The sequence below is a fragment of the Alligator mississippiensis genome, chromosome 9 (assembly GCF_030867095.1).
Source record: "Alligator mississippiensis isolate rAllMis1 chromosome 9, rAllMis1, whole genome shotgun sequence".
Lineage (NCBI taxonomy): Eukaryota > Metazoa > Chordata > Crocodylia > Alligatoridae > Alligator > Alligator mississippiensis.
The window spans coordinates 4,722,814-4,735,900 of record NC_081832.1 but is presented as its reverse complement, the minus strand read 5'-3'; the positions used below and the strand labels follow the sequence as shown (position 1 = coordinate 4,735,900).

The window sequence follows — 13,087 nt, the reverse complement described above, 5'->3', positions numbered from 1 at the left end:
GGCAAGTTAGGACTTCCAGGTGCTACCATAATAAAAAGCAGCAGCTGCAGATTGGCTCATGGCAACAGAAACCTAGAGCTAACCTTTACAAATCTGATAAAAACCCAAAGCCATTAACGTTACAGCAATTTCAGTCTAGGTTTCTTGGGCATTTCTAGGAGGTGAAAGACACCAGAGTGCAGAGATTTATCAGACTATTGATCCAAAGATAAATCACGTAGTGATCAAAGAATGTATTCCACCCATCTTTGTGCAACATCATTCCTTATCAACTGATCCCTCCAACAAACCCTTTCAGTAGCGATCCTCCAAAGAGCATAAAAAAATAAAACTGTTAAGAGCTATTAATGCCGTGGATACACTACTGAAAACAGCAAAATTCATCGCAAATGGTGCTTCCTGCCAAAAGCAAATCACTATTTACTGGAGCATTGATCTATCAATTCAGCTTTTCCACAGCCCATGCTGCTTGTGGACAAAACCTAGATCTGGGGTGCCCAACCTGCAGCTCATCAAAAGTTAATATCATCTCCTTGAATCTTTGCACAAGCACACAGTGACCAGCTTCCATAGCTGTTAAGTCACATCATTACATATTACTGTGGCTTTTTGACAATGTACATTGCTAAATTCTGACTCTTCCTCAGGCTCAGGTTGGCCACCGCCTGACCTAGATAAACAGACTAATTGTCAAGTATAGGTAGAAAAGATTATTACACTATTCTTAATGGTCAAGGACTTCTCTTAAACCACTGCCCAGCTGCTAACCCTCATCTGTTTAAATCAGGGGCTGTTCGGTTGATCTCAATTGCTGCAGTAGCGTACAAGGAAAAAAGGCAGTTTCTTAGGTAACCAGTACTCAACAGTTCAAGATATCAATTTATTTAGAAAAATATAGGGGAGAAAAAAACCCCCATCTGCTAAGAATGAAATCAACCTCTGAATTAAATGTTGGATGTACCTGTCTATTCTGATTTGTCTGTGTTTATAAATCATCTCGGTAAGTGACCATGTCTTTGCTTTTTACTGAAAACTCTACACTGACAGGGGCATTAGAATATAGTGCTCTTCCTAAGAAATATATTTGGACATTAAATTGAACAGATTTTTTTTTAGGGTTTTTTTTTTGTTTTTTTTGTTTTAAAGAAAGAAAACTTACCAGGAGAACTGTTTTCCATGTTGTCAAGATTAGATTCAGATTCAACTGTCACTGACTTTGAACTTATAGCTTGTTCCATAGCAGGAACACCACTGTTCCCAAACTGCAACTCTAAAAATAAACATAGGGCTCAAAGCTTAATTGCTTGGTCTAGAGATTCTGCAGCATCTATTAACAGAGATTTAAAGCAGAAAATTCTTTGCACTATAACTGAATAAGAATGCAAACACAAAGATAAACTGAATGTACAAGTTGCAATTACAGAAAGTGCAAAAATACAAATTTCAAAGTGACTCCAGAGGTAAAGTATTACATAGTATTCCATATATGTGTCTAACTGGGCTCAGAATTATTGCTTGTTTTCCTTAAGCATTTTGAATAATTGAAAATTGAAGTATATACTTGGATAATTTATACACAATCAATGCTGTCAGCTATATTAAATGCTGCATTTAAGGCTACACAGGCCGCGTCTACACAAGTGGCAGCAACAGTGATGCGACACTACAGCACAGTAGTCTCGGACTCCCGCACAGTCAGCGTCATTAAAAAGCCATTCATTCATGCTAACGCACAGTAACTTGGGTTCCTGCAGTCATTTAGTACTTGATTATGCAAGTAGTAAATGGCTGCACAGTCAGCATCTCAGGTAGACGCAGCCACAGTGCAGGTATTTAATCCCAAAATGCAGGTTTTACAAAACTAACTTTTTCCAATTTGTTTTCTTTTTACAAACAAACATCTCCTTACAAATCTGAAAACAAAAATTAAATTTACTAATAGCAAAAGGAATTTACTGATCAATTTGCAAGTTTGAGAAAACGTGCACAAATAAACAGGTGTCATAATGGAAATGTAGAGTGAAAATTTCAAATATTCCTTAGAATAATATAAGGTCCATCAAAGAAACTGGGCACAGTTTCTGTCCTGTTTGCAAGCAGATTATAATGACTGTTTCAGCACACCTATCCACAATCCAGCACTGTGAGCGTGTGTAAAAAAGCAAACAAATTTTAAAAAACCTGTGAAATCGGTGCCGAATTAAACAAGTTTTCCCCTACACAACAAAAAGCTGACTCTCATCTGCTTCTAGATAGAAGAAAACAAATCTCACAGTCAGGTTTATTCCTAGAGGCACTTATTAGTATTTTCAGAACCTGCTTATTTAAAATTATAGAAGTACAAACCATAACATTTGAAAAAAAAGAAACCAATTATTCTTCCAGAAGCTTATCCAAATCTGTGGCAATGAAAAGAATGGTAGTTCACTGCTACTCTCCATGACTATAACGTACCATTTTATCAGTACCTTGCTGACATTATAGATATACAAAATTTGGAAATGTTTAAACATTTTAAAAACAAGTATTACATATTTTCTAGAAGGGACTTTTGGTGAAACATCGCTTTTCTTTCACTTGACCTCTGGACAGAAGATGAACCTCTATTTGAGGTTTTACAACCTGTGTTAATACCAGGAACATATTAAGAATAAGACTGAAAAATATTAAGATCCCATTTCTCCACTTGGACAGAGTGGAGCTTAGTTGCTGCTGGGATCTAGACTCGGAGAAAGTTGCAGCAACAGAGTAATTTCTCTCCCTAATTTATGCCCCAGAAAAGATGACTACCATGCACCTGCTTCACTCATAAAATTCTCCCAAAATAACTGTTTCTTTCCTTCACGTTTTTCTATCAGCACACAGACTAAACTTCTATTTGTTTTAAAAACAATTTTCAACTACCAAAATGACAGTTCCCCCAAATAAGCTATCATCACCCTATTACTTTCCAGCACATCATGGAGAAAAGAAGGCACACCACTGATTTTAAACACAGACAAACATGGTCTCTGAGACTAGAACAGAGCTTGGTATCATTTATTCCTTCTTCTGGAAAATTCTGCCCACTGCTCCAAACAGTAGGGAAGAAGCAAAGATGAGGTTTAATAGCCATCTTTGAGTAATGCATTCAGCACAGTGCTGGAAGTAGAATTAACTTAGCTGCTTGCACAGAGATCCCATTTGTGAAATCCAGCCTTTCTTATGAGAAAAACTGAATGAGGCCTCATTCTGCTGAGTCTAATTCTTGTCAACTAAACCCAGTAACTGGAATTGAAAGGGTGCTTGTTGCTCAGAATGTTTCTTCTGTGTGCAAGTGAAATGATCCGCTTCTGTTCACAGTATTTTGTCACTGCTGGGGCATGTTGGAGGTTTCACTTATCTTGGTTCAGCGAGCCTTGATTGACTACTTCCATCACTTTCAAGAGTCCCAGCTGAATAGATGGGAGGAAGTGGCAACATGTAGAGGATTCTGCTTATCGCTGAAAGTCAATTACCTCTTTCCTGGAATCTAAATAGCAGTTATCTTATCCCTCCTTTTTTGGTTTCAGCAATTACTTTATTCAGAGCTTCGTCAAACATGTCGCTCTCTCTGTCCCCCACCTGGTATACTTTCAAGACACTATAAGATATTAAGGAACCTGCCCTCAACAGCCTACTTCTGTAACAGTCATCTCATTATTGCTATAGGTCTAGTTGTGAGCCTCAGGGATTCAACAGCCAAATAAAACAGCAAAAACCTTGCCAAGATATCTTAAGGATCTGAAATCAGTGCCATAAGTCTTTTGAGATAACACGTGAGAAGACATCCATCAGACTAAAGTAGCTTGAGCAACACGCACAGAAGGAGAAAAGCTTTAATACTCTATATACTGCCTCAGAATTATAGGGCATTTGTACACATGCTTGTGTAGCGCATATATTTGTATAAATGGTGAAGTGTGCGTCAGCACTGAGAAAATGGTGGCAGCATGCATTTACATTGAAGGCATTTTATTTCAAAAGTGCACTGCTGCCATCTTCTCAGCACTAACATGCATTTCGCAGTTTATACAAATGCATGTAATGCAGCACCAGGCACCTCAGTTCACGTGTAGAGCAGACAAATGTACGTGTATAAATGTCCATAGTAAGGACTGCTCCCCAAGGTAAAATACTGCCTTCTAAAGCAATTTGCAGGTCATTCACAAGATTAGAAATGCCCAAGTTAGCCCATAGAACTATGACAAACCAACTTTTACTTTGTGGTTGCACAGAATTAATGAAGCACTCTGACAACCCCTTTTATGATTAAGCTTTATTAAGCTCCAGAACCATGTCAAGACGCTTAGGAGTTCTCTGGATAATGAAAGGAAGCATCTCTTCATTACCTAACTATCCTTTTGTGCACAGTAAATAGATATGGGCATTCAAGCCTGAATCCTAAACAAGATGACTATGCAAAAATTTGAAACCATCTAGAAAGCTCCTTTTGTAGAAATCTTCAGAATCCAAATTAGATGGTATGTAGAAATCCTATCTGAAAATTTCTTGTATAAGGATTTGCTTGAAAACACGCTTGGATGAACATAAATATCTTATTTCAGTTATAAAGCAGCTTTAAAAGAAGCTGCAAAATGTTTCATCTTCTGGAAACTGCAATAGTCTTTTAGAAGCTAAATTGTACCCAGCTGCCCCAAACTGCCTGTCACTTCTTGAAATCCTGATGGAATAATCAGGACAAGAGGTTAAAATGAAAATCTTTGAGGGAGTCAGCCTGAACAATTTGATTCAAGAGTCCAAGAGAAAAAAAATATGTTGATTTATTTGGAGAAGTCACCTCTGGGTATCTTCTCTGGATACTGCCCAAATGCCATTTTCTTTCCTCTCTGGAGGAGAATAGTTCAAGAAGTGGAGAAGGGACTGATTTAGTAATGTCAGTAGACAGCATTTCAGAAGATATTAAACATATCCTTCTAAAACTCTCTCTAATAGGACTGTTTGGATATAATTATGTTCAGCTGTAAAGACTTTTTTTTTTTTTTTTTTTTTTTATAAAGTATTATCATATAATTCCCTGGAGGAGAAGGGGGTAACTACAGAGAAAGTCTGTGTTGATTTAATGGATTTTATTTAGTTTCTGAGCTCCTATGAGATTTTCTTAGCAGAGAAATAGCAGAGATAAAATGACAGAAACAAACATGCAAGGCAAGGCCACTTTATAAAAAAAACAATTTGGGAGTAATCTTATCAACTGCTCGCATTAAACAAGCATCCATGCTACAGCATTTAAAACAAAATGCATGAAATGCAGATGTCCTGCCAAGATGAAATAATAATTGTTTTACTGTCACTAGGACATATGTTGTTGCTGCAAGGTTGAGAGATCCGATTTAAAAAAAAAACAAAAACCTAACTTGCAAATATTTGTGAACTATTTTCATGCCCTTTCCTTGGAAAAATTATGAACTTTTAACCTGGGTCAATGAAGAATTTTATATTACTAAATGCAACTGAGTCACAATTTAATTTTTAAATCCTTGTTAAAATCTGCTCCATACAGGAAACCTGAACATTCTATTAACACCTTTATGACTAAACTTTGGCAATTCTTTCAAATATCTTGTGCACTGTAACAAAACTGAATGATACATTTTATCCCACTTAAATTTAATGACAGAGCTGAGCAGATTTGAAATGTATATTTTGCTTGGTGTGAATTTAGCCAGTAACCACTCCATAAGGGGATTTCAGTATGCTGTTACTTTCAATTTCACTATTTTTAGGTCTTGCAGCGTGCACTGATGAGATGGCTCATTTCAAGAATTACACTATCCCTTGTGACATATTAGGCACAAAGCCCTCTAGAGTTCACCTGTGACCAAATGGTCCCATGCATATGTCTATTTAAATTTAAAAGAACACAAAAATGTAAACCTGATGATCTGCCATCTTTTTTTTAAATCCCCACATTTACAAACTAAATAAAATAGGGAACTTTTTACACAGCTGTGTTGAAAACACAGTGTTTAAAGGATTTTTCATAAGACATCTTCAGTGGGATGCTACCGTTAACAGAACCACCTAGACAAGCCTATACCGAGAGTCAGTATTGATAGAAACTGGCTATAACTTATGTTGCCACAGGAACAAAAATTAATTTGAAGCTAATACAGTAATAGAACACTGAACCATTCTCCTAGCTTTGCTAACTCAACACATTCATAATTTATTTCTGAACCTGACAGTCTTGTGCGAAAGGTCACCCTTGCAAATATCATTATATGCTTACACTCATAATTTAGTTTTATAATTTAATAAGGTTAAAATTTAAAAATATCAGAAAACTGCAGTGATACTCACACCTGCAGAAGAAATTGCAATAAAAACAGTTATGATACAACAGATTAAACAATTAATATTTCACATCTTTGTTTACCTTGGAAGATGAAGAAATGTTAAGAGTTACAGCAGAGGATATCCAAATTCTGATATTTAAATTCCAGATAAAATGCAAAGAAATAAGAAGAGTCTTCAATGTCCTCTATATGCTTTACCTGACACAGCATTAGAGGTTTGGATGGTTTCTCCCTGTAGATCTGAATGAAGACAGCCAGAGGAGGGCAGCAATAGATCAGTGTCATTCAGCATAATCTCTAAAGCACGGGCTGAATTTGACAATTCAGAAGTGTCCGGTTCATTCTGATAAGAACACGGAGACACAGACACCATCGATGCTTCTTTTGAAGCAGACTCCTGGGGGGGGGGGAAAAAAAAGGGAAGTTTATTTAGCTTATTAATTTACTTTTCCATTATACATTAGCATTCCCAGGGAAGTCTTCAGAATTTTAGATTGTCACGAAGTTTGTTAATAAAAAGGAACAGGTTCACTAAAATAGCAAATAAGTTTCCTATTTTCTTTCCTAGGAAAGATATTGCAACAGAAATGACGACTGCTGTAGAGGATAAATTGCTGTAATATTTTTTTAAGATTGATCTGTCTACTCCCTAAAGAATGTAGTCTCGTGAACTTGTTTAGGTGTCATGAACAGGTCTACATGGCAGGGTAGGAAGACTGAAAATAAACGCTAATAGAAAAACCTAAAAGTAGAAGAAATTCTTTTAAGTAATGAAAATAAAGAAAAGATACTGTTCTACTTTAAAAACTGTAATCAAATATGGCTAAATATCTTAGAAAAGATCAGTACTGGTTTTAAACTTAGAGTTTTCCCTAAAGCCAAATAAGAATGACCGGTTAACTTACACACACATACTCAATCCTTCCCCTGGTCTTGTGCTATGTTTTCAAGTAAGAATCAAGAAAGATTATGTTCATTAGCTCAGTTTCATGCATTATCGACACACACTAATTATTAAAACACACAACATTTTACACATTATCTTTAATAGTTTATAGTATGGAGTACTGTGCAGCAAATCAAATGCAAACTTACAAAAAAACCGGCCAAACAGTTATGATGGTTAAACATTTTAAGTATGTTGGCAAGGAACGTTATTTCATTTTTTGTTAACGAAGCAATGTTCCTAATTTTAATTTTAAAAGCATTAATGTAGATGCAATTAAAACAGAATAGTTTATTTAGCTTTGGCAAATTGTACCAGTGTAACTTTCCACATCTGGAAAGACTCGCCAGTTTTATGGCAAAAACTTACTGGGAAAAAAAAAGGCCACAGCTTCAAATCCTAAAGAGTTTCAGAATGGACTTCAGAAGTGAAAAGCTGCTCCTGTGGCCATGTCCTCACTACAAACATGAATGGTTTCATAAATATTTTGGGAAACACTGTTCTCTTAGATCAGTGGTTTTCAACCTAGAGTTCACAGACTATGTCTAAGGGGTCCATAAAAGAGGTCAATCAAAAGTATGTGAATACCCACACTTACAATTCAAACCAGCACCTCCATTCAAAAATTGTTATGGGTCCACAAAAGAAAAAAGGTTGAAAACCACCATCTTGTATCATTTGTGAAAGCCTGGATATGGCCAAATAAAGTTTGTAACAACTGTTTATTTGTTTACACCTCTGCTCTAACCACAGCAGCTGACACTGTTGGTAAAACCATTTTCCAATAAACAATTATGTAAAGTGTTTCAGGATCAAAAAACTTATTCCACTGTGCAAACAAAATAAATTTAAGTCCTGAAGAAAGGGCAAAGAAGTCTACCAAGCTGGAGGAGCGTAATGGGCAAGTCTGCAAGCAAGAATATTGGAAGATAGGAAAGCAGGAGAAAACAAGGTAAATTCTAAACTGCAGTGGAAGATAAAAAAAGTGAGTGTACAAAGAAGCTTTTCCAAGAAATGGAATAATGCTGACTACAGAGTTCAGGCACATGTTCTTCAACCTGTAGCTTTTTGCAGAAAACATTGACAAAGTGGGGATTAAGGGATTCTTTTTTCTTCTTTCTCAACTGTGTGCATCCTTCCTGCACTCACTACGCTTACACAACTATGCACTGTAGAATTTTCTTTTGAACTACAGCAAGCTTGCCACATTTCTCCAGGAGAGTATGTGTACATTGTTCTGGCTCTCTGATTAACTCCAATTGCTCATGCATGTCCTGAGCCAGTCAGGATGGCCTATTATTGTATCAGGTAGTTAGGGAGGGATATACAATATAGAAGATGTGAATGACTTCCAATATGGATAAGAATGGCTTCTGGTAACATTTATAGAAGGGGAGATAGACAAATTTAAAGATAATGATGTTATATAATTCTAAATATTTACAACATACCCCCCCTAACAATTTGATTTATGATAAAAAATAATGAAACTACCCCAAGCTCACAAACCCCAAAGGCTTATATTTGCTATTTTTAACCACTTGTTAATGCTAGGGAAATGATTATTTCTCCACTGCTAACTGAATGACAGAAATTTGCTATTCTTCTCAGTTTGTGTGAGATAAAGCTTTTTTTCCTGCAATTTAAGCCACTGTGACAGCAATCAAAAAACTAATACTACATACAGAAAAAAAGTCAATGGTCTGCTTTCTATACACTTGTTTAGTATGATGTTAACCTTCTCTCCCTTCAAAAAAAAGCATAAATACCACAAACATGAAAGAGTGGTATAACCTATTTTGAGAACCCTAGTACTGTGTATCAAGGTATTATATACCTTCACTAATTTGTACTTTGCTCCATTGTCCGAATCAGCAGCTACATCCAAGGAGTCTGCAGCTGATACTTGAAGACAGTCTGAGTTTAAAGTGCTTTCCTCCACGATGCTGCTTTGTAATAACCTCTCAATCTCCCTGTCCAGAATGTCCAAATCATCACTCATCACGCAATTCTAAGGAAATATGCCTGAAGGAAGAGGGAAAGTTGACTAAGCACTTCTTGATCAGCTATAATATTGAAGTCTACTATTTTTAGTTGTATGCCAATAAGTAAACACTAGAAAACAAAGTCTAGGTGTCTTAACATGCCCAATTTGAATATTTTGGCTTGTAGCAGACTAACAAAAGGTAGCCTGCTGATGGTATGGTTTCATACTTGCTATTGGAGTCCAAGAACCATAGGTGCAAAACAATCTTCAATATCTTTTGGAGGCACTGATCTGATGTTGCCAATGTATTTTAAATACATCAGTCAGAATTTCTTCTTAGTAAGCAATATTCTGATGCTTGAACATAATGAATGTTTTTATTTGTTATAATCACTCCATCAAGTGGCAAGACTGCATACTGCATTTTAAGCAGATGTGACTTGGGTATAGTTTTAGATGCTAGTGATCATAGAACACAATAAACGTGCATGCCCACCCAACATGCATGTGGAGAAACAAAGACATAACACAATGTACAATCATAAGCCCCACCCCCAACTATTCTTGAATTTTTAACCTATCAGATATGGTGGCCCTTATGCCCAAGAATATTGCTAGCATAAATAAAAAACTTTATGGGAACCCTAGTATAAACAAAGCTTTTGCACTGAAGCAGTTTCCATCACTACGTTGGTTTAAAAAAAAAAGGTATGTAGATACCTATGAGCAATCATAACCCCCACTGGTCTAATTAATGAACACTGATGAAAACCCATGAGTTTAAGAAGGGCAAGGAGAAAAAAAAGCTAGGCAAACTGAATCAAAATGTTACACTGTAACCACTTCTTTCTTTCTTTTTTTTCCCCCCTAAAAGCAAACCTATGGTTTTGGGATAAACAGCACTGATTACAGTTTTTATTTAAAAATAACTTCTGAGACAGCAGAAAAAAACCTTTTAGCAATGATTATTTTTTAACTGTACATTCATCTTGCCAATTAATCTCCTAGTTCCAGCTGGATGCTTACAATCATAGTCCTTTTCCTATTTGGGAATTCAAGGTTTATCATCCTATCACTTCCAGAGATTCATGGATTAGACATGTACAAAAATAGGTGATAAATTTATAGAATTTCATTTTAATGGAAAGTATATAAGAGCATTTTCAAAAACTTCTCAGTCTTGCTCAGTGTACAAGCTCTGATATCACTGACAAAAGAAGAAGTTGATAGAAGCTAGTTATAATCAAAACTTGTTTGAAACACAAATCAGTTTCATAAATACAGGAAAAATGCATCTCTTCTCAGGGATTCATTTAATCAACACCAGTCCTAAACCACTGGACTGTACATGGGTGCAGAACAGGTGGGGAGAAAAAAATCCCTCGATTGTTTACTACGATGCCAACCTTCTCTCCCTTAAAAAAAAAAAAGCACAAATACCACAAAATGGTGCAGGTCCCAGGTGTGAGCCTGCACTGTGGTGCCTGCACCATCACTACTCCATTTTATAGAATGGAAGTTGCAGCCACCGCATTTCTGTTTTACTTCAGATGGATTCTGTGGCCTTTAACCTAAACCTCAACTGCATCTCAATATGAAAGGGGAAGTCTGAGACTCACTTCCCTTAACACCCCCCAAAGGAAAGCCCCCTCTCTCCCAAATGTCCCAATGACAGGTCTTCCTAACTACACCACATCCTTAGAGGGTAAAAAAGCAGCCTTCACAGTTTTTAACCTGCCTCAGATTTGTACTATAACCCATGTCATGCGTGGATGGCAACACACATCTTTAGTCCACCTTCAAAAACAAAATGTTCTTACAAATACAACTATTTTATTGAACTACTGATATGACCATACCAATTAACTACTTTTGGCAAACCTGTCCCAAATTAGGGTCTAGTTTCCTTCAATAAAATATACGGAAACCAGTATTAATGAAAAATATATTTTTGCTGATGAAAATAAAAAATAACTGTAATAATATGAACAATCTAAAGCAACCTGAATATAGAACAGTCTCTTTACCCACACAAAAATGGTACCTGGACAGATTTAAGAAAATCTCAAAAACAATATCAAAAGAATTCCCTTTTTAATTTTTTATTTGCTACATAGTCCAGATACTTGAGTTCTCCCAAGCACCCAAGTTAAAAAGCATACCCTAACTGCCACCTGTAATATGCTCCTGAAGACAGCGGTGTTCTAAGCTGCAATGCCTGAGAAAGGCGCGAGTCAACATTTTGGCAACTACTTCACAAATTGCTAGTAATGTAGTTTTTCTTTCATCTGAACTGGGAGGAATACTACTTTAATGTATTTTGAAAAACAAGAGATAGTACCCTGAAGACATCCAAGCAACAAATTTATGCAGAGCAATTTTCTCCTTTTAATGGGAAGGAAATGTCCTTGTTCCCCTGAGTTCTGGAAAGTTTTTAAAGCACAAATATATCCAGGTAGATAAATACAACAACAATTCCCCTACTATGAAGGGAACCAAAAAAAGTCTTTAAACAGAAACATATATAATTAAACCCTCATCACCATCTAATAGGAAAGCTGACAAACCCCTTGACACTTAAATTCCAAGTAGGAAGCACAAGTTGCTCTACTGGTCTCCAACTGGCAACAGCTTTCAGGAACATGCACGTGTGCCTACTGACAAGAATAGAATTAATCATTCCTTTGAATGCTGCAGCAACCATAAACTGCATTTTTGTATGGCTGGAACTCAAGACCAAGACCATCTGATGCAAAGAAACTCCAGGATTCTGTAACTAGGAGGAAAAGCTTCTGGAAGACCCTCCAGAACTCAATGTATATCCAGAGATGCCGCCAGATAGCTCCATGCCCTGGGCAACCATACAACGCCCAGGGCAGCACCACCAGCCAGTGCCAATGACAGGAGTGAGATCAGCTGCCATTGCATTTGCAGCTATTCTTGCACATCCCCACAGATGCAGTGCTGGGCTGCTGCCCAGGTCACCCCCCCATATCCCCAGTTATGCTGTGTATATATCTACAATCAATTGCTTCCTTCACTTGAACAGCCTGCATTCAATATATGCCCATTCCAAGCCTTTCTGCTAATTGCATCTTTCACAAATAGTAACATTAGTATACTATTATACAGGTATAGCCAGAGTGGCAAGACTAATGCATCTCATCATGCGCCGACACAGGAACCTCCCAGCTTACATCCTTCCTATGGAAATCCCCAGCTCTTCCAGGAAGAGCTATCAATTATACTTAAGGGAATAGCCCTTTAACTTTTTTTATTACATATACCACCCCTGTCCCTGGAAATTCAAATTTAATATTATGCCTGTTGTACACAGTTCATTCAGCCTCTGTATCACTACCACCAAAACAAAGGAAAACTTGCAGATAATTCCATCCTCAAATACCTCAATCTTCATTTCATTGACTAAAAAGCATCACAAGTGCATGTATTCAGAACCCCCTCTATGTAAATATGCTATGCTTTAATCTAATACTCAAAATGCAAAATGTATCACAACAGACTACCTTCTTTAAAGCCACAAGACTGAAAAGGTTAGTTTCTTGCATCTTTTCCCAAAAGGACCTATTTTCAGAACAATCATTCAAATAACTTAATAAAATACCAATTATAAAAATGTCATACTTCAAAATACAGCAAACAGTCCAAACATATCTGAGATTAAAACCCTCAAAGTTTCTTTCTGGAAAGAAAATCTGGAATAGAAACACTAATAATACATTAGGTGATGACCTCTAACACTGCAAACAGATATCTGGAGATTCCTGTATCCACAGTGTAACAATCTTATGAAAT

General features: G+C 36.6%; 1 protein-coding gene across 4 annotated transcripts in view; it reads right to left on the bottom strand.

The window, feature by feature from the left end:
* Positions 1-13,087, bottom strand: part of DIDO1 (death inducer-obliterator 1) — a 74,617-nt gene that overhangs the window by 52,513 nt on the left and 9,017 nt on the right. The window contains exons 2-4 of one of the 4 annotated variants that reach the window (XM_059713206.1): positions 9,122-9,309; positions 6,537-6,735; positions 1,160-1,270 (exon numbers count right to left, since the gene is read on the bottom strand). In XM_059713206.1, coding sequence (XP_059569189.1) covers positions 1,160-1,270; positions 6,537-6,735; positions 9,122-9,286 — 475 coding nt within the window. In that variant the 5' untranslated portion in view covers positions 9,287-9,309. Of the gene's footprint in view, positions 1-1,159; positions 1,271-6,418; positions 6,736-9,121; positions 9,310-13,087 lie in introns of those variants that run through there. The other 3 variants (XM_014609586.3, XM_014609587.3, XM_014609589.3) reach the window with 3 other exon arrangements.